General features: G+C 40.3%; 1 protein-coding gene across 1 annotated transcript in view; it reads left to right on the top strand.

Annotated features, from left to right (window-relative positions):
* The first annotated feature begins 4408 nt into the window (after positions 1 to 4408).
* Positions 4409 to 27705, top strand: part of LOC113049632 (cAMP-specific 3',5'-cyclic phosphodiesterase 4C-like) — a 37462-nt gene continuing 14165 nt past the window's right edge. Inside the window, exon 1 of the mRNA XM_026212148.1 lies at positions 4409 to 4704. Coding sequence (XP_026067933.1) covers positions 4409 to 4704 — 296 coding nt within the window. The remainder of the gene's footprint in view (positions 4705 to 27705) is intronic.

The following is a 27705-nucleotide window of genomic DNA, read 5'->3' as shown; positions in this document are numbered from 1 at the left end:
GAAGAGTACTTTGTTTATTCTTCCAGAAAGCCACATTGTTCTCATGTGTTCGCTTTTTCCAGAAACTCATCATTAATGTCTTTGAATGATCTTTTGCTGAGTGCTTGGGTTTCTCAATCATTTCTTTCTGCCAGTGTTGTTTTTACACAGGTCTTTTGTTGTTGTCTTCTTGTTGTAGCCATAGTTTTTTTTTTTTTTTTTTTTTTACGAAGAAAAAATATCCTTTTAGTTATTTTGTCATGTTGTATAAAGTAGCATTAACTTTGCTCAGACTAAAGTTTCATTTTAAAAGACAGAAGAGTGCAAAATGAATCTAAATTTAACATTAATCAGCATTAAATGTGTAAATTGGACTTGTTGGGAAAACCTGGTCTGCACATCATTTTGAGCAGATGTTTTGTTTTTTATCTATTAAATTATTAATATCTGTTTAATCTTAAGTGTGTATATTCTGCATTTGGGTGAGTTTAAAAGTTTAGGGTAAGTAAGATTTTTGTTTTTGAAAGAAATAATACTTCTACTAAGCGGGGTTGCATTAAATTGACAGTAAATATGTCTCTAATGTAAAAAAAAAAAAGATTTAATGGAGGAGACTTCTGGAAATCTTTGTCAGGAATAAATTACATTTGAAAATATATTAAAATAGAAGTTATTTTAAATTGTGATAATATTTTGCTGTATTTCTGAGCATTAGAGAACTCCTGCCAACCCCAAACATTTGATTGGTAGTGTATTTGTCCTAAACATTTTAATGTATTGTTAATATCTTGGCTCATTTCATTAACAGTATGTTTTATTTAAAATCATTTAGTTATCACCAAGGTGCACATTTTGTCTCATCTTCTTTATTGTTGTTGAAACAAAGACCCTTTGTTCATGACCGTGTTCGTCAGTAATTTTCGTTGATGATGTTAACACTGCTCTCTGTCCACATTTCCCCTCACGCCATGCACACACAAGCTATATTAGCAGAGGGGACATGAACAGAACCAGGAAATAAGCCTGGTGAACAGAAGACCAAAGTGCTGCCTCCTTGCACAGAGCTGCAGAAAAGGCTGAAAATAGGCATGCCTCGTCCTGGACTAATATTCAGCTTCTTCAGATGCCAAGCGACAAAACATACCACATATCCATGTGTAGGAGGCGGTTACACATCATTCAAGCCAAACTGCATTCCATATTAACTGTTCTGTGATACAGGTGCTGGATGCACAACCAACTGCACTTGCATTGCATTGATCAGATTAATACTACAGCCTTTTCCCAAAAGCAATGGTGCCCTCATGCTAAGACTATAGTTTGGGCCACCAGCCAGACGAAAAGCTTTTCTTGGCATTACATTGAGAAATCGACTTTCATGTTTCAGTGCTCGTCTAGGCATGTGTGCTTCTGAGTGGGCTGGGAAGTAGCATACGCTCAATTGCAGTACGAAAATAGGAGCAGACAAACTGCTCGCTGAAGATGCGGCGCACCAGATGCACTCTGAACACTGGCCTTATTATTTTGACTAAGATACATTACTGCCCCGTATCAGAGTGTAAGCTGTGATATTTCAGGCTAACTTATGGGGTGAAAGGGGAAAGAAGGGTAAGTGAGCTGTGAGTTTGCCAATCTGATCCAGCATAAGCAGAATAAATTGAAAGTGCTTGACATTTCCATTAAGGTGCACACTGGGAATGTAAATGGGAGCCCTTTTTTATTTAAGCTGTCCGCAGTGATTTAGTCTTCAGCTGTATTTATCATCAACAGTGAAGTCAGTGTGATGAAAACCAATATTCAATCCTTACAAAAGGCCAACAGACACCCTTGCATGCCCAGTTGCATATTTCACTGTCTGCCTATTGGATATGTCAGTTTATACATAAAACTAATGCTGTACTTCGTGCACCCAGCGGCGCAGAGATGCGTGACTTTAAAGAAGTCCAACTGAAAGAAACCTCCATTATCACAGCAGTGAGTTAATGTAAGCAGAATCCCTGCAAAAGCCTTTCGTCACAGCGATTCAAGAGTGAGTGCAATCTAATTATGAGTGAAGTATCAATATCGCCCCTGTCAAGTTTAAAGCGGAAATGAGAGACAGATGAGACAGGCGCATAAGAGATCTAGAAGATCAACATACATGCTTTGATGTTTAATGGCATTTGGGTAGTGCATTAATACAGTCGCAGGTTGCTCAGTAACTAGAGATTAAGTCAACACAACCCTGCTCCTGGAGGCTACCCTACAGTACATCTTTTGGATGTTTCTCTAATCAAATAGACCTGATTCTGCTCATTAGTTTGTAAGTAGACCAAGACTTCCCAAAAACTTGAAATCGTCGTTTCAGATAAGGAACACATCCAGATTTGTATTGTTGGGCGGCCTCCAGGACCAGGATTGGGAATCACTATTAACTGAACATTAAGTAGAGATTCTGTCTTCAGGCTAAAAAATTGGACTTTGATTTGAAAGCCAAAGGGTGGGCATGAAAGCGAAGATTAATTATCTAATCACCAAAGATTTCCCTGCAACAATAGGATCAAAGAGGACGCAACATGTTGTAAAGGGTGCGCTTGCTCTGGAGAAGTGTTCGATCCTATTATTATGTTTCACAATGAAAAAAGACCTTCCTTCGTAAACAATGCTATGCCATTAGCTTGATGGATTAACTGGCTTAGGATATGAATTCAGTCATTTAATTGTGCTAATGCCGGAGCTAACCTCTTGTGTTTTTAAAACGGTCAGTTTGGCTGGTTAGCATGGACTTGTTAGTGGCCACCGAAAAGTAGCCATATATTATGATAAAATATCTGTAATACTTTCAGATTATTTCAATGAATATTTAATATTTCGTTTTATTATACATGAGTAGCCCAGAGGTTTTCCATAGTGATTCTTGAAGGGCTCTTAAAACCCCTTTTCCTTGTCTGTAGCTGTAATTAGATGGTTGGCTCAAAATAACCTGGCAGCAAAATTGTGCAACCATGAGGAAAAATGGTAGATTTGAAATCGTGTACATGGGGATCTTGCACCAGTCGAGCATGTCTGTCATTGAGATAAATGGGAAGGCTGATAGATACTTATTTCTACAGGTATTACAGTTCTCCTCAGTGGTTTAAGCAGACATCCTTTGAGAATAATGTGCCCATGTTGACAATGGTAAAAACATCAAAGGAAATAGCCTATCTCCATAAATAAGTGATACAAATGCTCATATAAAAGATTATCAATTTGCATAAGACTTCAGTTGTACATATCCAATCCTGTTTAATGCGGTTAGAATCATTAGCCCCACCACATTATATATTTATTTCATTTAAAACGGATGGATATAATTATGGCGAATTGTCATTTCCAAATGCACCTCTCATTACTGGTCAAATCGATATGTTTACTTAATGGAATAACACGCGCAATCAATTCCTATGGGAAAACTAGTGACGACTGGAGGCTGGAGCTGTTTGGGTCCAACTCGTCAAAGTGAACGAGAAAACTGCATCGAGGCGCGGACTCAGAGAGAGAGAGAGAGAGAGAGATGGTGGAGACTGAGTGAAGCGGCACAGTGTTTCTCAAATGCCATAATTAAACATCTGTCGACAACTGAATGATGCGAGCGAGAGAAGACGGCAAAACTAACTAAGACACAGCACGAAGATCGGTGAACTTGATTTACAATCATGATTTCGCGGAATTGAACGAATGCTTCAAGAAAGAGGAAAGCGAGGACGCGAAAAAGCCGCGTGCATGAATCTCTCTCATACATCCATCATCCCACGCGCGCTGTTCTCCAGGCAAAATTCAACATGATTCGCGTAATGAAACTGTCCGCGGCGAGGTTTTAATGGAGGTGGAAGGTGAATCTCCTGACAGCGAGCTTGAGTTTTAGTCGCCGTTTGTTCCAGATGTACAACATTGCTCCTCATCGCAGAGTTCTCATGGCTCCAGTTGGAGACACCAGAGCTTGGAGAGGCATGTGGGGTCTTTAGCAGCAATAATCGCGGCAGGAAACCAGTCTGGAGGGTTGATAAAAGCAATAAATCCCTACTGAACAAAAGTGACCCGACGCGCTATGACAAACTTCAGGGGAAGAGCTTCACCGGCGCGGATGCTACGACGCCTTGAGATGTTTTAAAGTGGAGCCTGTCTAATACACAGGAACTTTTTGGATTCACCATCGACATAACTGCAGAGATGACAAGAAGACAGGACGACATTGCGCCATCACCTTTTATCTGAACACTGTGATTAGTTCTCACAAAAGCACAGAATCTTTATTGCCTTTGGACCTGCTTTCAGTACATTCCGCTGTTAGACATGGAGACTAGTCAGCTACGGACAGTAGACGGGTTGATTTCTTAACGAATACATAGCCATATTGTTTTTATTCCTCTTAACACGTTGTGTTCCGTATATCGATTCATTTTGCACTATGATGGAACCGCCACCTTGCTCTAAAAAGAGCCTGTCTCTTTCGCTGCCGGTTCCCCGGGAGGGACAGGCGACCCTCAAGCCCCCCCAGCATCTGTGGAGACAGCCACGGACCCCCATCAAAATCAAACACCGCGGTTACTCTGACACCGACCGGCATCACCACCGACAGATAGAGCGCTCGAATGCCATGGACACGAGTGACCGGCCGGGGCTCAAGAAGTCCCGCATGTCCTGGCCATCGTCGTTCCACGGAACCACGAGCGCGTCCATGAGCAACTGCGCTGGGAGCAAGCGGTAAGAAAGCCGAGTGACTAAGTACGTGTGAACAAACGAGCTATTTCTGTGTGATGGACGCCCAAAACTAATAATAATGATGATGGAAGGGTTAATAGTGCTTTATGTGGAGAGGCAGAACGTGTGGGCATCCTGGATGATGCGTTATGCGTAACGGCTCCAGCATCGCTCAGAGAGCGTGAGTTTGAAATGCCTCGAACGTGACCCCTCGAAGTAACCTCGAACCAGTTGTGAGCAGCTGATGGCATAACCGATTACTAATAATGCTAATGAGCTAGATTAAAAGTGTAGAAGAAGCCCATGTAATAGGGTTTTTGGAGACCCCATGCCCACATGTTGTGGACACCACGAAGTTTATTGTGATTGATAAAGTATAACGCTAAAAAAAAATCGTTCAGAGAATATTTGGATCATGGCATATGCGCTTTCGCTCTTGGCACGTGCAGACCCCATATGCGTGTGGCGCAAAAAAAAAAAAAAATTGCATGATCTAATCAGGCATCAAATCAGATTAAGACAAATAGCATGATTTGATTTTAGTCCACAGATTAGGGATTCTGTCTCTTTTAGCATTCATAGAATCTTTCCATTGCATAAAAAGGTATTTATAGTTGAATTTTTTTTTCTTTAGTTTAATGGTCTTTAAGATAAGACATCTGTATAGTTCTTTGGAGATGCAAAAATGTTTCTTCTATAGCAGGGATCTTCAAATCTGGACCTCGAGATCCACTTTCCTGCAGAGTTTAGCTCTAATCCTAATCAAACACACCTGAGCATGCTAATCAAAGCCGATCAATGTCTTGTGATTATTAGAAAATCACAGGCAGGTGACTTTGATTAGGGTTGCAGCTAAACTCTGCAGCGCACTGGACCTCCAGGGCATGATTTGAGGAAGTGGGTTCTATGGCATCCCCCCTTTTGGTTTTTTTTTTTTTTTTTCAAGTCTATTAATGTAATATAATGTTGGCCAAAAAGCCAAAGCATGCACAGAAACATCAGAAGCACTGTATTCCTTGGATTTTGAATTGAACTACCACAGCATGTGTAGCGCTGTTATAAATAATCAACTTGAATTTGTTTTTAGACAGAGAAACACATTTGTCAGACTGACATTCATGTTGATTTTGTGGGTTTGCATGATATGCTGAAGCATACAATACACAGCTTTTACCCTCAAGGATAAGTGTGGGTGTTGCTTGCTGTGTTTGTACGTAGACTGATGCACATACAGACTGATCTCAGTGCTGGAAGAGGTGAAATGTGCCGTTCTGTTGAGTGGCGCCTTACCAAATTAAGTGATTATTACTGTAATAATCTGCTTCTGTGAGGGGCTTGAGCCCCAGGGGAGGCCGAGAGCCGAAGGCCCCGGTTTCCTTCCTGTCAACTTTTGCCTAGGCCACAGACGGCCTGCGCGGCAGGCTCATGGGAGCCAGGCCAGCTCTGCCTGATTTGAATTCCCTTCACCAGGACACACTCACAGCCAGTCCAAGAATGAGTGCAGCAGTACTGACTCGAACTGTCCTGCTTCTACTGTGGGCGGGCGACTCAGTGCGAGAAATAGACCGCGAGAGACAGATAAAGATACGTGTGGCTCTGCTGATGTGATGTCTCAAGAAGCAGAGATGTCCATGTCTATCTGCTCACTTTCTCATCGCATTGATCACATTTTGTTACATGATCATCCAGCAAAGACACAGGTCTCCATAGGTCGTCCAGTGTGTGTTGTGTCAATAAGTGTGTTTACATGCTAAACGGATTATTCTTAATAACTTGACAATGTAAGGTCACATAAACTGCTTACACAGTTTTATTTTTTATTGATTAAAGGCCAGTTTAAGCGAATCCTGATATACCCTTGCAGTTTCTTACATTACACATTGTTCCAAAGAAGCTTTACAGAAAAATTATTATGTTTAAAATATCTTAATATCGTGATGCCTTACAGTCGCATTTAGCAGATAAGAGCTGGGCAATAATATAGTTTGCATTTTGCAAAAATCTAAATCAAGCAGTTGACATTTGCTATATAGTGTGTGTGTGTGTGCCTGTTTGTGTCTGTATAGCCCTACACAAGTATACTGTATCTATGCTCACGTATATACATATACAAACAACTTTTTATAAAGAGCTTGGTTATAATAATGTAGTTACATTTTGCAACTAAATAAAAAGCAATTGAGATTTGCTATGTAGTATATATTATTTTATATGAGTATGCGGATAAATTTGGATATAAACCAGCTTTATAAACAGAGCTGGGCGATAATGCACTTTTCATTGTGCGACAACATAAGCAAACACCCAAGATTTGCTATATAGTATGTATTGCTTTATCACAGTAAATTATCAAAAAACGAATTGTATGTAAATACATGTAATGATTCATTGTCTTGTGTGCATCTCTGTTTACGTTTTGACATCAAAACTGATGAAAAAGTGGACATTTCTAATACCTCAAACTGCTTTTAAAATGTGCATATTGTTGCTAGTTATCAGCCTGTTCACGTATGTATGGATAGGATAGTGTGTGTGTATGTATATCTATGTTTGTGTGTGGACGCATTTGTGCATGCATTGCTGCAGGCTTTAGAGAAAGACGTAGATGATAATGAGCAATTTGCATGTATGGTCACATCATACATCAAGAGGTGGGGTTGGGGGCCGGGGGTCTTCTTCGCTGTGGCAAATTTTTATATTTATTCTTTTATGCAGATATCCCGGCAGCCTTTTAATGGGAGCTCTAAGCAGGGTGCCTTACCCCCAATGTGTGTTTATTGAGCTTAAGTAATATACTGTTTTGAGTCCAGAGGACCCCCTCAATGTCATCTGTTACTCTGAGCCTGGGGCCAAAACTTAAACCTCATACACAGCTGCATGCCCAATGATACACTACTGCCTCGTGTTTTGCCGTGTTTGAGGATGATGAAGTTCATGACCTTTTTTGATAGACTTATATCACCCTTAAAGGAATATTCAGGGTTTTGTGCAAGTTAATCTCAATCAACAGCAGTTGTGGCATAATTTTGATTATTATTAAAAAATACTGCAACTCCTCTCTTGTTTTCTTTTGTTGGTTATAGTGAAGCACTTAGAATGAAAGGGTCAATTTCTGAAGGATTTAAAAGGTACAATTTGTACGATATTTGCAGTAAAATATCCAAAAACCACTAGGCTAGTGTTATATATTTTGTCCAGCTGATTACTAACAATATCTCTAATGTTTTCAACTACTTGTAAATCATGAGAAAATTCCCCCTCTAAACAGTGACACGGGGCAGTGCAGTCGCCTGTCAATGACGTTAGTTACCCTTTGTTACTGCATTTACTGACGTAGAAATCACATGACACTGTCGTGGATAAATGCGGAAGTAGTTTCGCGGCAAACTTGAACTCGAAAGAGATGCCGATCTCGCTTGTGTTTTAACTCGACAGGTGAGTTGTTTTGATTCGTATCTTTACAGAAAACGTATGCTATTATAACGATCAACAAGATTAGTGTAATGGGGCATACACGCCAAACGCGGGGCATCGCGTCTCTAGACTCGTGCGAGGATGCGTCTGATCCATAGTCTGATCGCGTCTTTGCATTGACTTTGTATGTAATCTACTCGCGCAAATCGTTGAACTCGCGTTTAATCCATGATTTATCTTTCCGTCTGATTGATGGCTGTCAGCGGTTGGGTACAAGACAACAAATCCCATCATTCCACTCCTTCTTAGCGTCATCAAACCATGCAATTGTTTTTGTTTTGATAGTGCGCCCTCTCGTGGCAGGTCCTACAACCTGTACCTTTAAAACAAAAATTTGAAGCTTGTAATTTTATAAACGCACTTGCATGTGTATTTTTAGACCTGAAAAGTTGTTCTCATCATTACTAATTAAATATAAAGTCTACATGTTCTGCTTCTCTGGGTCCAGTTTCATCTAATACACAATAGTTAAAGCTGAAATGACACTTGTGGTGTTTTCAGCATCAGCCATCCCACTATATAATCTCCAGAGCTGCTCTAAGAATTCACTTCACAAGCATTTCAATTCATTTAATAAAACTTTTTCAAAATACACAGAAAGACAAAAAAAAGTTCTGTTTAATCTAAGAAAAAAAAAATTACAGAAATATATTACTGTTGTACAACATAATGTACTTTTCATCCCATAACAACAACAAAAACAACAAATTTATTTTATTATTAATAATTTAAGGAATACCAAATAATACTTATTTTTGGTCCATGTTTTAATTTCGACAGTAAACATCAGCTCTTTGTTTGCCAAGAAATGAAAGGTAATGTTCAAATTTCATTTATTACATTTTATAACATTTAAATGGATGACGTTTCATGCACTGATTTGATTACCATTGTTTGTAATAATACATTTGTTTTACATCATAAAACAGAGAATCCAGAAAAAAACACCACAGAATGTAAAAATAATACACTAAATAGGGAACTATAATTCTTAAATGTGCGATAAGTTATTCAATTATTAAAGGTTTATCATTTTGATTAATAAAATTTGATTTTAAAATTAAACCATTAACTCAGAATCCCCAAAAAATGTATTTGGGTAAAAAAACAAAACATTTCTTGGGGCCCTAATTATGCCACGAGTGCTGTCGATTGAGTTTAAATGAATTCCTTCACTGTTGACAGAGTCTGAACCATTTCCAGGTAGATGTTTGTTGGAACAGTTTGATCTCAAATGAGTTTCTAGGAGACTTTATATGAAATGGAAAGTAACCTCACCGGGGCATATCTACTCTCAGTTCAATCATTGGAGGCGATGTGACTGAGCACACGAACTAAGGAATCAGCGGTTATCTCAGGATCTTTAACCTCTCAGATGCTTTGGCCAAAAGAAGCCCATTGTTCTCTCTGATGATTTTTTTAAGGACTGGTATTTTTCCCACCTATATATGCTTGTTCGTTAGAGGAAGCATGATGACTGATTTATTAGAAACACCATGACTCCAAATAGAGTTTTGAACACCTTTGGCGCTGAGGATTGATTGTTCAGCTTTACTCAATTTTCTTTTTTGTCGGTGGCAGCATTTTTTATTTACTATTCAATATAATCACTTCCTTCTGTTTACTCCCTTTCAGCTATTGCTTGTACTGTTTTTTGAGTCTTTTTAAGTAACCATACGTCCCACTGAAATATTGAACTGTCACTCGTATTCCCAAACTCGCTGGCTGTGCTTTCAGTCATTACAAGTTGATAAGACGCCATGCATGCAGTACCGTTTCTCAGATGACAAAGGAAGCTTTTATTTCTTTCACATAAAATGAATTTGTGAAACCTTGTGCAACCTTACCTTGGGAAAGAGGTAGCATTATTGAACGTGTCCCCTAACCCAGTGCACTCTGGGAAGTCACCACTGAGGAGAGAATCGCCGACATTGAACAGCTCATCCTGCAGTTCTGTTGCTATGGTTACATGTTGTGCCTGTGTAAAATAGATACATTTTGCCCAAAAAGGCAAAAGGAAGTTTAATTCCCTGATGCGCAGTATGTTGCTTTAATATGCTGAGGAAAATAGTTTTTATTGCTGCTAAATGTGTAGTTCTTTACACTTTCAATAAGTTGCCATCTCTGAGAACCCACAGATCTCCTGTAAGTCACATTGTTCCTAGTTGTTGTTTATAAGAGTTTATTATTCTCAGTCACTGGCTGGTTTTCGATTACTTCTTCTGTCTACTGTTGCCTCTTACTCCAGTCCGGTCTGCTTTGTTGCACCTAGAACTGAATAGATATCCAATATCCTGCCAAATAAACACAGCGTAGTTCATCTTCTCCAGTGGTTTTCAAATCTGTCCTGGAGGCACCCCTGCCCTACACATTATGTAAGTCTTCCTTATCAGACACACCCAAATCAGGTCTTGCAGTCTCTACTAATGAGCTGAGGATTTGAATCAGGTGTGTTAGATGAGGGAGACATGCAAAATGTGCAGGGCAGGGGTGCCTCCAGGACAGGTTTGAAAACCACTGGAATAGATGAACTACGCTGTGTTTATTTGGCAGGATATCGGAAAGCTGTCAAGCTTGTTAAGTGCTTAATTACATACACCTGTGATTAATGAGCTCAACAATTGCATTGGTGTTTCAGATGTAACACTTTGTCTAAATATACTTTGTACCCCAGTCCGTAGCTACATACTAAAGGCCATTATTATTGTTCATCTCAAGGCATCTGCTTCTCCTTCCTCACTGCCGAAAATGCAATCTATCCTCCCATATATTGCTTACCTAGGCTCCACATTTATTTGCCTTTGCTGCCCTCAGAATTTTCATACTTCAAAGCACTCAACATGCTTCGCATCCTGTGTTTGAGTGTTTTTTTCTGTTTCTTTCAAATGTCATCTTTGTTGCCCCGATGATCCCTCGCTGATTTATTGAAACCCCCCGACAGTAGAGTCTGTTATTGTCTGGTGGCTTTGGCCCCTCCTTCCTTTTTTTGACGGATGAGTGTCTCTCACTCATATCTCTGGCTTTGAAGCATATTCACCAGCCTGTGTTCATTTGATTCTTTGTGCGGGATAATCACCGACTTCGATCTCAGCAGTCTGCTTGCTTTTCTCTCTCTCTCTCTCTCTCTCTCTCATCTTTATCATCTTATTTGTCTGATTTTCGCTCTGTGTCCCTTGCTTTCTCTTTCCTCCAGTCGCCTTTTGTGCTCCCTATTGTGCTTTCTTTCTTACCCGGGCCTTGTGTGCCACTTATATTGTCTCTTGCACACTTTGCTCATGATCACTGCTGAGTTAATCACACCGTTGGCCTATCTTTAAATCTATAATTTCTTCCCTCTCCCGTGCATGTCCACAGAGATCATCAGAGGACCAGCAAACTCCTCTAATTCTCCCCCTCTCTTCCATTTCCCCAGTGGCTGAATGAACTGCCCGCCATTAGACTTTCTGCCGTCACTTATTACTTCTCCCATTCCCTGTGGGTACAGCCCTGTAAATGATACTGCTGCCTTTCACGAAGCCCTTGCATTCTCTGTGCCATCCATCAGTTCCCCACGACACTTTACAGTAACGCACCAGCCTTTTAGCTCACACCCAGACACATCCGCCTGCTCTCAAGATACCTGCGGTTTCCCTCTGCTCCATCTCTGCTCTGTGTAATTAGGCTGGCTATCTGAAATCTACACGATCATTACCAAGTTAAAGCTTCTGAAAAAGTTTAATGGGATTATTCCAAGCTTGCAGCATGAGACGCTCTTCAAATACCCATGCTCTACTCCAAATGTGGAGAAATTAGGCAAAACCGAGGAGATAATGGGGATATAATACCTGGAGGAAACTATGCATATACATTGTCCTCCATCTCAAATCTGACACTGGTAAAAATCTGCTATAATAGGATAAAGTATTAGAGATTTATATGCTGCTTAATTGTAAGAATGGAACGCTTCTTTTAAATCCCAAACTCTAAGCAATCAAGAAAGCATGGCACAACTGCAAGTAACCAAAGGGGCACTTTAGCATTGCTGATTAAAGGGGCAGGGGCTAATTGTATATTTTTCATGCTTATTCTGCCACTGTACATTTTCCCCATGGACTTCCATTGTAAGTGCATTGCTTTTAATGCATTTTGTCAGAGACAGTTCAGTATTATGTATTGTGGAAATCAACTGGATGCCACAGTTGCTGTTGATACAGCTTGAAGATAACATTTAAATTAATTTACGCACCCACATGTGGTTCCAAATCAATATGTATTTCTTCCATGGAAAATAAAAACGTGAAAGCTCCAGTTCCCATTCATTTTATTTGCATGGAAAAAAGCAATCAGCACAGTCTTTGGAAAAAACAACAACATGAGGGTGAGTAAATGGCGACAGAATTGTATGTTGCATTTAGCCCGGAGTGTTCCTTTAAGGTTTTTCTTTCCCCATATGAGAGACATAATGTGCTTCTAGCTTGTCAAAACTTTATATTAGTGTAGCTCAGTCGAGTGCTTTAATAAGCAAGCATTAGGCATCCAGCTTCATGGATAACGTTGGCCCTCAGGTTTGGGCATGTGATGTCACGGTTAGCGACATCTGTTTTTATCCGTGCACCAACAGGCTAAGCTGCACCATGCTCACCCTCTTTTGACCTGCCCATATCTCCCTGCCTAATGCCTGGAAGAGTGAAACCAGGAGCTTTTCCACATTACACAACATCTACTGTAACATATATGATTAGAGGATTGAATTCTAGCTTTATTTAGGTCTGAAGAAAGTGGAAGATGCTGATGGTGTAGATTCACATAGCTGCTGAACACCTGCTTTTGCGGTGAAGCAGACTGACATAAGTATACTTATGTAGACAAGTTATATATATACACACTAGATAATATTTGAAAGATCGTTGACAAGAAGTTAAAGATTACTATGAATTACTGAAAAATGTCATTATTAACACTTGAGTTGAAACCAAATAGTCAAAATAATGCAATATAAATTAAGATTGAGACATGTTCGAACACATTGTATAATAGCCGATATATGCACTGCAGTGAGAGAATCAGAATCTCTAAAGAACGTAAATTAAATCGCTCAAATTATAATCAATTAAACTGATTTTTTTAGGAATCAGAATCACTACCTATTGAAACCATTGCATAAAAAGTACCTTCATACCAAAAAGCACTAAAACACAGTCGCAAACTGCAAAGCTTGGCAAAAGTTAAACTGCTATCTCTGATGGAGACAGTGATGCTATTTTTGACATTATTGCTCTGTGTTAAATACTTTTATTTTTATTTATCTTGTGTGTGTGTGTGTGTGTGCGCTGAAATGTTTTCTGTTACCCTTTCTAAATTACTTAGAAAACATAATCCGATGGGCTTCAGAAAGTTCACAGCAGGTTAGATAGAGCTGGAGATTAAAACGTTTTAACCAGTCAGTAAAAATGTGATTCTCAATTAAATGAAAATAGAATGATTCAATTGTGAAGTACATTGTGCAACTGTACACTTATGTTATTTTATACAAATATTTGCCTCTTTCATGCAGCTTCAATCCCAGGTAAAATAGTCTAGTTTAGCCATAATATAATTTGTTCATAAATAACCCCAACCGTCAGTTTCATATGCTAATATGGACAAAAAGGTATAGCCGTAATGTTTCTTTGACTTGATGCAGGGAGACGTTTTAAATTCCCAGGTTGCCATTGGTTGTCTGCAAAGAGGTAAATTCTCACAGTCGTCTGTTTAGCATTAGCACGGCAGTGTTCTGCGAGGATCTGTGTGGAGGTGTGAGGAGTCCTGAATTCTGTGTGTTATCAGACAGATATCCTGAATCAACCTGCTCCACAGCAGCAGCCTTCATTCCTATTCTCACATTTTGATGATAAGCTTTGTAGTGACATCCGTCAAGGGAACTTGGACCCTCTCTGAGTATGTAAGCGTGTCTGAATGCGAGTGCGTGAGCACTGTGGACTCTTGTCTCAACGGACGGCAGTTCTGAGAGAGACCGACATGTCACCGAGTTGTCAGCCGAACAGATCCTTGCATGTGCATTTAAACACACCCATTTACATGCACTCACACAATGACACCAGAGACAGCACAAAGACCGTTGTCAGAGCAATAGACAGGTGAGACAATGTAGGTTGGACAGCAGAAAGCACACCGGGGAGAGTCTAGTTCAAATTCAGGACAGCAAACAAAACAGAGCTGAGCTGAGTGCATTACCACACCTGGTGTTTGAGAGATATGAAGAGCGTGCCTCAGTTAAAATGTATGTGATCCACCTGTTAAGTTTAAGGCAGGGTTTCCTGTTGTTCTACCTGATATACAATGTCACCAGGAATTTGTAACCCCTAGATAGACTGGCTTCAACCCACAGGATAATTATGAGAAAGTGTCATTCCTGCTCACTGGGGAAGGACAGATGGCTGCGGTATCAGCAAAATATGGCTCTGACTGTCACGCTGAACCATGATCCAAGACAATATTACGTTTGCTTATACTAGCCAATAATGAATTAGCTCGCAAATACACGTCTCCATGCTAAACATTAGTCATTTAGACAACATTATGACTCGGTCCAACGAACCGGCTCGCAGATAAACATAATTACCGCATCCTCAGTGAATTTGTTATGCAATATTTTCATGATCGCTGGTTTGGTATGTCGTGATTTTGAGGTTGCACACAGTTTAGTCTACAAAATGAATATCCTTTGAGAGAAAGAAAGAGCGGGAGGATGCATCGGCCTGCTTGGTTGGAGTCGGCTGTGGTCTGGTCATGTGTGAACTGGACTGGAAACTGCTGTTTCTGAGTCACTCGCATTACATAACCTGCAAACAACTAACATTTTGTTAAAAAATATATAGATTCGGGGTGGTTCCAGGGATCCTACAAGTTGCACTTGCTGGGATGCTTAAAATGTCTCTTGGTTTCAGTCAAAACACATTCCTGCTCTGTAGCATCAGTGCTGAGCTGTATTTAATGTACTGTGATTGTTTTTTTACCAAAACCGCAGCGGATAATTCATGGTAAACTTAGAACAGGCTCTTGCATTATTGATGCTAGGACACGACAGGTATCGACAAACGTCTGACTGATCTGGTAATTACATCACAGTGCTGAGTTACAGTAATGGACACAGCTTCGGTCCCTCAGGACCATCTCTTGACCTCTGTGAAGCTGATTCAGGAGACGTATCTTATCTGATCTGGAATCCCAGCCCGCGTAAGCAGAAAAGTCATTGGATAAAACTCATGCCTCTTGTGGTATTTAAAGACCTACGATCCCCTGTGTACCCCAGGATTCCCTTCCATGCTGGGACTAAGTCTGTTATTCTCAGATTCGAGATTTATGTAGGGATTTTCATACCTGAAATGGTTAACCCTGGGTCACTGTGAACTCCAGGTAAACTGAATCCTGGGTAATCCTGTTTCACGTTTGAACTACTCACACTTTACCCGGGGTTAACCATTATTCCTGGGTATTCGTAAGAAGGGCTGGGTATCTTTCGAAAGTTTTCAATACCATTTCCTGAATGATAGTTTTTTTCGATAACAGTTTTAAGAAATCTGTTTAAACAAGATTACATTACCTCAAAAAGAAAAAAATTATTTTATTTTTTCAGCTTGTCACTCATCTCCTGAGCCACAGCACAAAAACAAACATCGACCATAAAATGCATGAAGGAACAAAATGTTACCAACACAATAAATCAGTATTAATAATTGTAAAAAAATATCAAATAGTTTTCAGTGTCCACATCTTTTAGGCTACATTACACTGGAGCATTTTTGTTGTATAATGCATAGCTTAGACAGAATATCTTTTCTGTTATTTCTTCACTTTTATTTACTCATATGTCAATCATGTTACACGTTTATAACCTGCCCTGTCACAGGTGTAGCAATTAGCTTGATATAAACAATATATGGCCAAAACACACATTACAAGTGTGAAAAGATTACAAGATTACAAGTGTGAAAACTTCCTTTACATTTAAAATCAGGGAACGTAAAAAAATGTGGGGTTTAGAATGACGATGAACCAAGTGCAGTATGAAAGGCCCTTGAGTGCTGGTTCAGGATGGGCCCATGGGTTAGAGATTTCCCCAGCAGCGCTGTGCTCTGCTGCACTGTGATTGGCAGCAGGGGTCTGGACATCTGCAAAAGAGCAGGAGCTGAAATTTCCTGTGATGCTGGGAATGGGCAGAGAGCCAGCGATGACTTCAACAAGGGTAATTCATTAGCATCAACACTAAGCACAGCGAGACCTTGTTTCTCCCTCTTAAATTCAGATTATCACAGTCTGCTCTTCCACTTGCCCTACTTTTGCGGCTTCTCCGGTCCCCTCTGTACTTGTTTACGTGTTTGCCCCTGTGTGCGTGTGAAATGATCGTGTAGTCAGGCCTATAGGTATGCCGAAGGCTATTGGACACTTTTTTCAGCTTTCTATTTGTGCATCCTTTGTTCTGCTTACATGGAACACCAAACGAATAAAATTGATGCGATAAAATTGAATGGAATGCAGTGGGATGTGATGTTGACACACATATCGCAGTGCCCACCCCGCCCCCCTCTTCTTCTGCTCCTGAGATGCTTATCGCCCGTGACAGATTAGGGCACTTGTCGTCGTCTATGTTTAAATCCTGTCGTCGTGATGGGAGTCGAAGCAGGGGTCTAGGCGTTCTGTGGAGATAGACAGGTGGACCGAGGACAGGAAAGGGAGAGGGAGAGTGCACAGAGGGAGAGAATGATGGGTTGAGAGTAGGAGAGAGAGACACAAGAAGTGGGGCTAGTGATGCCCGCTGTCTTAATGGATTTATGGCTGTCTTCCATTTGGTCAAATCAAACTCGAGCCTGACCCCAGCTATGACTGGCTCATGTTGTATCACTCATGAGGCCACAGCAGCATGACCTCATGGATCCAGCCTGCCTCTTTGTGAGCACTATAAATAGGATAGGAGGCCCCAAGCTCCTACTATAATGAGATTAAATCCATCCAGCCTTAACGTCCAGTGTGAACTGAGCATCACATCTGTATGTTGCTTCGGAAAAGGGCAGTGTGTATGGGTAAGCGCATGGCTGTCTTTGAGTTCAATTCAAGATAGACTTCCTTCTGGTGAAGTATGTCTGACTTCATTTAGTTTGCTTAAACTCTGCCCCTTAATTCTAATTGACTGCAAGCTCGCATTCAGTTCTGCCTCTATCTAATCAACATCTGATGGACAGAACCAAGTACTCACCTTATTTTTTTCTTTTCGATAATCCATTTCTCTCAGATAACGGACATAAAACAGAATAAAAGAAATGCTGTTATTTCCTTTACATTGGTACTTTAAAGTTAGCAAGTTGCTGATAATTCAGAATAGTAGGTAAACAAATAATCCACCTTATTTTTCTCATTAGAACGGCTGTGGTCATTTGTAAGTGTAATGTGTCTGGCTCCCAGTGTCATTCACTTCCAGTTAATCTTAACCGAACAAAACAGCTCATTTTTGGTTATTGTTTCAGTATTATTTACTATTTAATTTAAGAATATTTTCAGACAGAGCACGCAAGCTGTGTGAACTTCACTCACCTGCATGCCCCCCATATTGTTTTTGTAATATCAATGTTTATGGATTTGATAAGGCAGTTTATACTGTTCCTGCAATCTCACCACATCTGCGCTCAGGATGTGCCGTTGTTTTTTTCTTGTGACCTGTCCTTTATCAGGGCAATGTGCTTAACACCACAGTACCATAAAAATTCTTCAGCAACCTGTGTTTTACTGTAATGGCTGCAATCAGCTTGTCAGGCTGGATTTTATGTCAGATATGTTTTTTGTAGTAAAATGGCTCTCTTGAAGTAAAAGGGCCCTTTTTTTAACGATCTAAGCACATGGTCTAAAGCGCATGGCGCAGGTGCACTCATGGCATGTCCGAATCCACTTTTGCTGGAAAACGGTTAATGAGCCTGGGCACATGGTCTAAACGAGTTGTCCCTATTCTCTTAATGAGTAATGGGTGTGTTTTGGGCATAATGTGCAATAAACCAATCAGAACAAATAGGTACCCTAATTCTAATACATGAAATGACTATCCATTATGACATGTAGCATTTTTATACTTATGTATACAATTATAATCTTTTACATTTTAATCTTTTATTGTTTCATATTTAAAAATGTGTGCTGCTGCGCATACCTGTGTGTAATAAGCAAAGTGTACATGCGTTGTGGACACACCCAAAGGCGCATTTTCTACTAATGCACTCTTTTATGACAAAAACAATATTGTGCCATTGACTTTAGACTTCAGACCAGGTTTGAGTTTATCTATGGCGCAGTCTATTTTAAATTCCTGAAAATAGCAACACGCCAACAATGCGCCTGAACACACCTCTTTTTTAGACCCACAAATGGGTGCAAATGCATTTGCTATTTAAACAATGCCCCAGGACAGGAAAATGAGGACTGCATCAGGCTGAAACTAGCAAAAACACTTGAAAACCAAAATTAGCCAGTTCTCACGAGCAAGGCAAAACGCGTGCTGCATACACGTGTTAGCGTTATCCTGTTTTCATGTGTTTGTGAGTATGTGCCTGTATGTGCCAGTGTCACTGACTATTTGCATGTGTCTGGGGACAGAGTGGGAGACGACCAGTCTGTTTGGCCATACTGCTGATCGACAGCCCATACACGCTCCCTGCCTTACACTGCTAGAGCCTCCGAGAGCAGACGCTCTTAAGGCAAGACGCTCTGTGGCTCACCGGGGGCTAACCCTTTAGCTGCTAGGGGTGGGGAGTATGACTAAAATCTTAAAACATGATCAAAAAATGGCATTTTATTTTAAATATATAACATTTTCGGACTGTCCAGTAAATTAATTACTTAACAAATAAAAGGTACTTCATCTGATTTCATTATTTCTCTCTTTTCATTTGGATGTTGATGGATGCCATCCAAGAGATGATTATTCATAACAAACGAATGATGAATCTGGCATCAGTGCCCAAACAGCTTTACATTATGTAACATGAGTTAAAAACAAAATAAATGATTATTACAAAAGCACAACGAGACCCATTCAAAGCCACTGCACATCAGCTGAATTTTAAATGAATGCGTCAAGTTGTTATGTTGCTCGGCAACCGAAAACAACTAAGCACAACGCAATGGGAGTTTGACAACACTCCTTAATAACAAGTTCTTCCTCATTCTCTTTGGACACATTCCGCTCTGTTTTGTTTTTTACATACATCCATGTTTTTTATTGCTGTCACATGTAAATAGAAAAAAAGTGTTTCTACCGTTGTAAGTAAAGCTTTTCTACTGCTCTATATTTCTGCCCTTTTTTCATCTCTCCACTAATAATCGCTTCCTCCACTGCATCCACTCAATCCACTGCCAATAACTACTCCCAGTGCGCAGTCAGTGCTCCCTATATGTCTCGCCTTCAATTACCATCAGAAATATCAGTTGAAACATGATGTCGACGTGCATTGATGTATCGCTTGGCTGAGCAGTGATAGAAGTCCATTCATCAGAGGGTGGCCAGATGTGGAAAGATAGAGAGAGAGAGAGAGATTTTCTTTCTGCGTACTGAGGAGTGACTGAATAGATTGTGAAAGATGGAGTGCTAAGAGACACACATGAGAAGAGGTAAAAGGAGCTGAAAAAGAATGATTTTGTTCATGAGCGAGTGGGAGAGAGAGAGAGGACCAGATAAGACAAATGCAGCTGCAGAAACAAAGATGCTGTCTATGAATAGCCCATTTTTAGTGCATAAGTCTAGATGCACAGCCTAAATGGATCCTTCAACATTACCAGCCATAGACCCAAGTGTCTAAAATAATCCAACCGCTTTTCCAATTGAAGATAAAATGTCAAACTCTCACATAAGGTTCTTTCTCAATGTGATGCAGGCCATTGCATTAAAGTAGCCCAACGTCAAACACAATCAAATCACATGAACTATAAAAGAGTGTGAAAACACTATAAATACAAGCCAGTGGGATTCGATTAGAAAGCATAACATCACCAAGCCAGAATCTGAATTGTTCTTTATAGTAAAAGCAAGTCAGTGTCAACCATTGCTGATGTCCATTTGCTGATAGAGGTCAAGGCTCCGAATATTAAGAGAAAATTGATTTCGGAGGGGCTTCACAGCTGGAGTAACACAGATAGACAGACTCGGCATTGTTAAAAAGAGCCTGACACTTCCTCCAGACAGTCTAACTTAAAATAAAAATTTTCCGTCTCAAATCTTTTTTAACGATTTAGCTTTGACAAGAGTCTCCAAAAACAACACAATGTGACTACAGTGTAGCCTCAGGGTGAATGTGGTTTAAACTAAATGCTCCATTGAATAGATTTCTTCGCTCTCCCACTAATAACTGTTTTTGTCTTTTCTATCAATGAGCATAATTATTATCCTCTCACTATAACTTAATTAATCCTAAGAAATATAGGTGTAATACCTATGTTGAAGTGAATGTACCCTCATAGGTTTCTGTTTAAATCTTTTATTGCTTTCCACTGTTGACAATTGAGTGCCACTCATCTGTATATCAGTGCCATTCTGCAAGGCCAACTACCATAACCTGAAGATTGATTTTACAATTCAACAGTGAATGAGATACAATTACCAAATGAAAACACTCAAATTCTAATCCTGTTTCCTACAATTAAACCCAACATTTCATTTTCCCTCATTATACCAGTTAGCATTCATGATATGTTTTTCCATACTCTGCTATCATATCATTGTGTCTTTATAAATTTTGTGTGACAAATCAATTGTGAAGGTTGCCATATTAGATAAAATCTCATTAATAAATTGCCTGGCACAAAGAGGGACGATGGGAACTTCAGATTTACACCGTGGAAAGAACTGAAGTGTAAATTAGAAGGGATAGATAGATAGATAGATAGATAGATAGAGAGAGAGAGAGAGAGAGAGAGAGACGGAGACACCGTGTGATTCCTCTTTCACATACAAACAAATTATGTTAAAATACCCGCTTTGGCAAGTATTCTAGTAAACTCAAGTCGGTTATGTCTTAAAGGGTTAGTTCGCCCAAGAATTAAAATTACCCCATAAATTACTCACCTTGAAGTCATCCTAGGTGTATATGACTTTTTTCTTTCATACGAATCCAGTCTGGGTTATTTAAAAAATTGTCTTTGATCTTTCAATCTGTTTGATGCCACTCAGCGGGTGTTTCAATGCATCGGTCCGTGAGAAGTTTAATAAAAAGCACATCCATTAATAAAAGTATCTCACATGGCTCCGGGGGGTGAACAAAGACCTTCTGTAGCAAATCAATGCATTTTAGTAAGAAACATATCCATATTCAAAATGTTATAATCACTTTAACCTCTTCAAATACAGTTGTTTGCGCTCACAGTTGTAAAACGGAAGTAGCTCTGGGCTGATGACGTATGAGGTCGGCGTTGTGCATGCGCCGGCGAATCTCGTGAAAACTGTTTGTTAAAAATAGGAAAGGAAGCAAAGTTTTCTTACTTTAGCAAAGGAAAACCAGTATCGTCTTGGTTTTTATATCAAAATCCTCCGACATTCTTCTTTACAAATCCTCATTTTGTATTTCTAATAAGTAATCGTTGTTTTGTTTTGATGTCTCCGCTGCATTTCTGCACACATCACTTCTAAGCGGTGCTTGCGCAAAGCTGACCTCATACGTCATTCCCCAAAACTGCTACAGGCTAGCATTCGCACCCCACATGCATCATTGAGGCTCGGGCACCCATGACCCTAAATGCTGGCTCACCAGTTGTCCTTTCCTGCACCCCTTTTGGCATGTATTAACCACTAAAAAGCAGGAACACCCCACACAATTATGCTCTGAACCATTTTTCATGCTTCCAAAACATTAAATTCAAGAGCTGACTGTTTTATATATCCCAGCCCTTGACAGGTGTCAGTTTAATGATATAATCAAATGTTATTGTCAGTGGTTTTAATGCTGTGGATGATCAGTGTATATTTATATAATATAAAAACAGATAGATAGATAGATGGATAGATGGATAGATGATCGATCGCAATTATATGTGTCTGCAATGTAAGATAGATTGGTGCAGAGAGATGGAGAGATGATGGTGCTGTAGAAGACAACTCTACAGTGACACAAAGGTAGCTCTTGATGACTCACTCCCTCCCTCTCTTTCTGTATCTCTTTCTTTCTCTCTCTCCAGTCTGGATTAAAATAACAGAGCCCCAGCAGCCCCAGCCTGCAGAGGGGGAGTTATGCTTTCCATCTCAGAGACAGGGTGATACGCTAAAAATACCCCTCTGTGTGTGGGCTGCACGAGGAGATCAGGGCGGGGGTACAGCTCTGGAAGCTGGTTTGTACATTACAGCTTTGGTATATGCAGCATGAGACTCTATGTGCCGTCTAAAAGCACAGGATGAATGCTTTTACTGGAACCGGGCTGGTGTCAATATCCCTGATTGGCTCATTAGATGGATCAGTGTGTTAATTGTATTTCCAGTTCAGTTGCGATGTCTCTAATGGTGTCTCTGAAGAGCCTTTGTTAGACAGCCAACTGACCACTGCACTCTTGATTATGGAATTCCTTCCCTCAGTAACTTCTCTGTCTCGGTCATTACACTAGGAAATGATGTTCGATTGATGCTATTAAGAAATCAATACGTCGTCATGCAGTGAAATGGAGCATCGCCGCTTACTTAAGGGTCTATTTTTGATTACGTAAGATGTAAACAAAGCTGTGTCTGAGAATGATATAGTTTCAATTGTACACGGTCCATTGTGTATCTTCCTCCCAGTCCATGTATATATTCAGCCTATGAATCCCAGTATCCTGAAACCAGGGAGGATGGAAGTGCTCAAGTGCTGCTGAGTGTTTAAAGCAGACGGATGCTAATCGCAAGCAACCCTCATTAAAACAAACACTTGTTCAGGGCTTTCCCCTGACATTTCAGTTCACTAAAGCTTGTTAAAAGATGTGAATGCTGCTAAACAGATTCTTAATAGTTTTCCGTTACTCCTCATGGCCCCTAGATGCACAGGAACGATTTCCATATAAAAGGTTAGTGAGCAGAGTCGCACTTGGGAATGAAAGGGGTGAACGTAGAGGAGTGAGAGAGAGCCTTTGGGGTGCCAATGGCTGTACTCAGTGGGAATTAGTCAGATTTGAGTATTTATACAGGCAGGGAGCTGGCAGGATGTTGGCTGCTTGGCTTGGGCAGTGCCAACACCACTGAGTAATGTTTTTTTGTGCTGGTTACTGTGGCACGGCAGTGGGGTTCACTGGGTGAAGTTTGCTGTTATGAGGTGACACTACAGAATGGGATTGAGAAAAAAAAAATAGGATAGAATAATTTATCGCAGTCAGCCTGCCAGTCATGAATACGGTTCACAACAAGGGTTATGTTTTTAGGCATCTGTTTTGAAAGATTTAAAATGAACACTACTTTTTTTTGGAAATTACAGTTGTACAGTTGTACATTTTCTAACTCCCCTAGAGTTAAACAGTTGAGTTTGACTGTTTTTGAATCCATTCAGCTGATCTCCGGGTCTGGCGGTAGCACTTTTAGCTTCACTTAGCATATATAATTGAATCTGATTAGACCATTAGCATCTCGCTCAAAAATAACCAAAGATGTTCGAGGCTTGTATCGCTTTTTTTGTTTCCTGAAAAGATGAAACTGTGATGATGTTTGATTTTTTTTCCCCATTCAATTACAAAAAGATATGCAAAAACACCATTAAAGTCATGAGAAGTTGTGTGAGGAGCGGACTGAAATAGTTACATTGTTATTGATGAATAATCTGTGAAGTAAAGAAATTGTCTGACTTAAACAATTAGTCAGACAATTAATCTTCTTTTCAGTGAATTACAACTTAAATTTTGTTCCATTTATCATGCAAAGCAACCAGAAAACTATAGTGTGCCAGAAGTTTGGACCAATATCATTATACTTTTTTATTTTTGTGTCCTTTTTAAAGCTCGAAAGTCTCAGTATTTTCTTCTTTTTCTTCTCAGTCACTGGTTAGGAAAGACACAAATGCTGATGTTAATGCTGACAAAATGTTCTGGGGTGTATTTATAGCGAAGATGGAGTACTGTTCTTGAAGTCAGCAGTGTGCTAATATAATTTGGCTAGTAAGAACTGAAAGGTATCCCACAAGGACTTAAGAATAAGAATGGAGATATCAAGCAAGAATAAGAATAGAGATATCAAGCAAGAATAATAATAGAGATATCAAGCAAGAATAATAATAGAGATATCAAGCAAGAATAAGAATAGAGATGTCAAGCAAAAGAACAAATAAATGGACAAATGACTGATGCAGTGCTACTTAGATATCGGAAACAAACAGGGAGCAGGACGGTAGTAAAACAACTTTTGAGGCAGTCTATCATGTCTTCACAGGACTCGACATCGCACACCACTAGAGAGTCACTTTATGTGCAAAACCGAGGCTTATATGGAATTTGGAAATGCATCCAGCCATAATATAGATAGTAAAAGCAATCTTCTCAATGGCTCTCTGAGAAATGACTGTACAGCTGAATCAATGGTATCAAGGCTCTAAAGCCTCTTCCTGAGGGCAGATGCCTGGCTTGTCTGTTATGGTAGAGCTCTCACTGTTGGGACACTTTCAATGGGGTGCTTCTGATCCTGTCTGTCAGATAATCTGCTGTAATCCCCAGCTCTCTTATCTGACTGGAGCATAGTGTCCGGCAAGATGACTTCACGCCAGGAAGCACAGCATGGTCAGCCTGCCTCTTTCACTTCTGCCCCTGTGTTTGTGCGGGACTGTGACACAGGGTACAGCCTCTATGCTTACCTGCCCCCTGGGAGCTGGTCACTCACCTGTCTCGAGGGAAGAGGCTGTGCGACAGAACATCAGCAGCCTTGCAGGTTTCACCATGACTCTAGCTGCTGGAAGAGAGTGTTCCACACGCTCCCTTAAATATCTCTGTGAGTCAGAGCGGGGACTGATGAGACACAGTTCGCTGTAATGCACTGCCAAAGGGACAGAGTGCCACAATAAAAGCTCTATCACATGGTTTCAGCTGCTGATTAAAGAGTCAGCGATGTGAAAGCATCATATACAGTCACCACTGATTTCATGATTGCCCCCTCTCCCCTATATCTACCCTCTCCTTTGCCCCCCTCCTGAACACAGCAATCAACCAGGTGCTAAATGCCTGGGTGAGGAGAGGGTGAGGCAGTCATCTGGGGTGTTGGTTTGCACTTGGTGCACAAGCAACAAGCATCTGTGCTTGGCAGCGGAGAAGGCGGAGGCAGGAGATAACTGTCACTCTCCATTCAGGCTGCCATGCTGGGAACGGGCGAGCGGGCGGTAGTGGTTGGGGGTCGAGGTAGGCGTTAATCATTAACTAAAAGGGACAGAATTAAGGTTGTATTTTGCTCTTCCCACTTTAAGAATTTACTTTGCTCCGCTGATGGACTACAGCTGTGTACTCAGAGATCTTGAGAGTGTCAAGTGACCAGGTTTTGTGTTTGCTGGTAGTAAGAAATCAATAAGAGGGTCATTGGATGGAGTGACTCTGTAATTCTCCATGCTGTCCCTCACATACTGTACACCAAGTTTTATTTAATTCAATCAGCTTCTTCACTCAAACTTCAAAGCCTTTTGAAGCCCAGAGTATTAATGGAACTTAATCAAATTCTACCAGAACACTTTGTAGTGGCAAATGGGGAAAAGTTCTGCAGGATGTACTTGAGGCAAGCTCTTCAGATGAGGGGTCGATGGTTCACCTACTGTATAAATTTGGGATTACATTGTGGTGGCATTAAGATTGTGATCTTGGAGGGAAAATGGGGATAGTTTTATTGCATGCATTTATTTGGTGAGTCGTCTTTTGTACCAAATCCTTGTGACTCAAAGCTACTTCTTTTTAGAGCATTTTGCATGCTCTATTACTCATAGGCCCAGATTTATATTCAATTAATTTAAAAACTGCCATCTCGAAAAGCTCTGAACGAATCATGTCTCCACTCGCACTATCCTGGACTGTGTGTGTAGAGGACGGAACAACATTTATCAAATTACTTTAATTGTGCTGTCACATTCAGGCAGCCTCTTGGTTGTTAGGAAGACATACTGATTGTGTGAAAACCTTCAGGGGACACATGTGTGAGCTATTATGGATTTTAATTCTCCCCTCCGGACTTTTACCGGATAGCCGTTTCTTTTATTTTTAGACTTCGGTGTGCATCGGTTTGAGCACCTTTGTATTTGAAAGCAGTAATTGCTTTTCTTCTCTTCTGGATTTATTGTACGGTTGCAGCTTTTTGCAGTCACTCCTAGGTCATTTAGCGAGGCGCAGAAGATGCATAAACAACCCAATCAAATCGCCAGGGTCTGATTTCAGAGGAAATATAGGAAACTCTACCAGCTGGCACAAATCCTTTCCTCTGTGCCCCCATATGATCACCATGTCATTGTCCAGAGTGCTACTCTCTAGGGGTTCTGTTATCGCTGAATGAAAGCCAGAGCTGCCAATGGCAGATCCTGCACTCACAGTGTGTGAAAAAGTGCATTGTGTGTGTATTTTGCGAATACATTATCTATGATGAAAGTGTAATGCATTTTCCACCCTCATTGATTACTGAAGCAAGATAATTGCTGCTTCTTCTTCCACATTAATTTTATGATTATTATTAATACATGCCATTTGCATACATACATGTGTAACTTGATGTTAATCCTATTTATAACAATTCTTAAAATAGCAAACATCATATTCCTTTCATTCTTGGAGCTCGGTTTTGAATTTTCAAGAGTTAGCGACACATTGTTTGACACAACAGTTCCACACACACACACACAAAAAACCCTTTGATTGTGTGTCTATGAGGATATGGCGAGTGTGTCTCTTGTGCCTTATAAACAAATGAGAACTCCAATATCCCAGCATGCATTCTGCTTGCTTTTTATTCTGGGCTGAGTCACAGCTATAGACACAAATTACAGAGAAGGAGGCAGTGAAAGGCAGAGATCTTTGAGAGACAGAAGAGACAGACTGGTAAAAAAAAAAAAAAAAGCCAGAGACGGAGAGAAGGAGGTAAAATGAGGGTGAAAGAGAGGGGCTTAAATCACAACACAAGAAAGGGGTGGAGAGGGGGAAACTGGTTGACAAAGCTTCTCCTTTTTTAGTGTTTACTCCTTTGTGGATAGTCTCTGAGCAGCACAAATGTCACATGACTACAGGAGGCATTGAAGTAAAGCACAGACAGAAAAGCAGGAGCATTCTTGTGCGCCCACACATTCACTCTCTCTCTCGCACACAAACACACATACATAAATACACTACCTCTACAGGCTTGAATACAGTGCACAAAAAGCAACACACTCTGAGCGAAAGGTGCCGTGTTAGTGCTGAGAAAAAGAGCTTGTTCTTCATAATAGGAAATGGGTTTACAGAAAGTGTGCAGTAAAGCCTGACTGCTGTAGTTATGCAGATAGTGACAGGCAGTGCTACGTTGACTCTTTAAGGTCAACTGTGTGTTGTCATGTATAATTGGTGTTGCAGTTGTTG

The sequence above is a fragment of the Carassius auratus genome, chromosome 3, assembly GCF_003368295.1.
Source record: "Carassius auratus strain Wakin chromosome 3, ASM336829v1, whole genome shotgun sequence".
In the NCBI taxonomy this organism is placed as follows: domain Eukaryota; kingdom Metazoa; phylum Chordata; class Actinopteri; order Cypriniformes; family Cyprinidae; genus Carassius; species Carassius auratus.
This window is presented reverse-complemented; position numbering and strand designations above follow the sequence as displayed.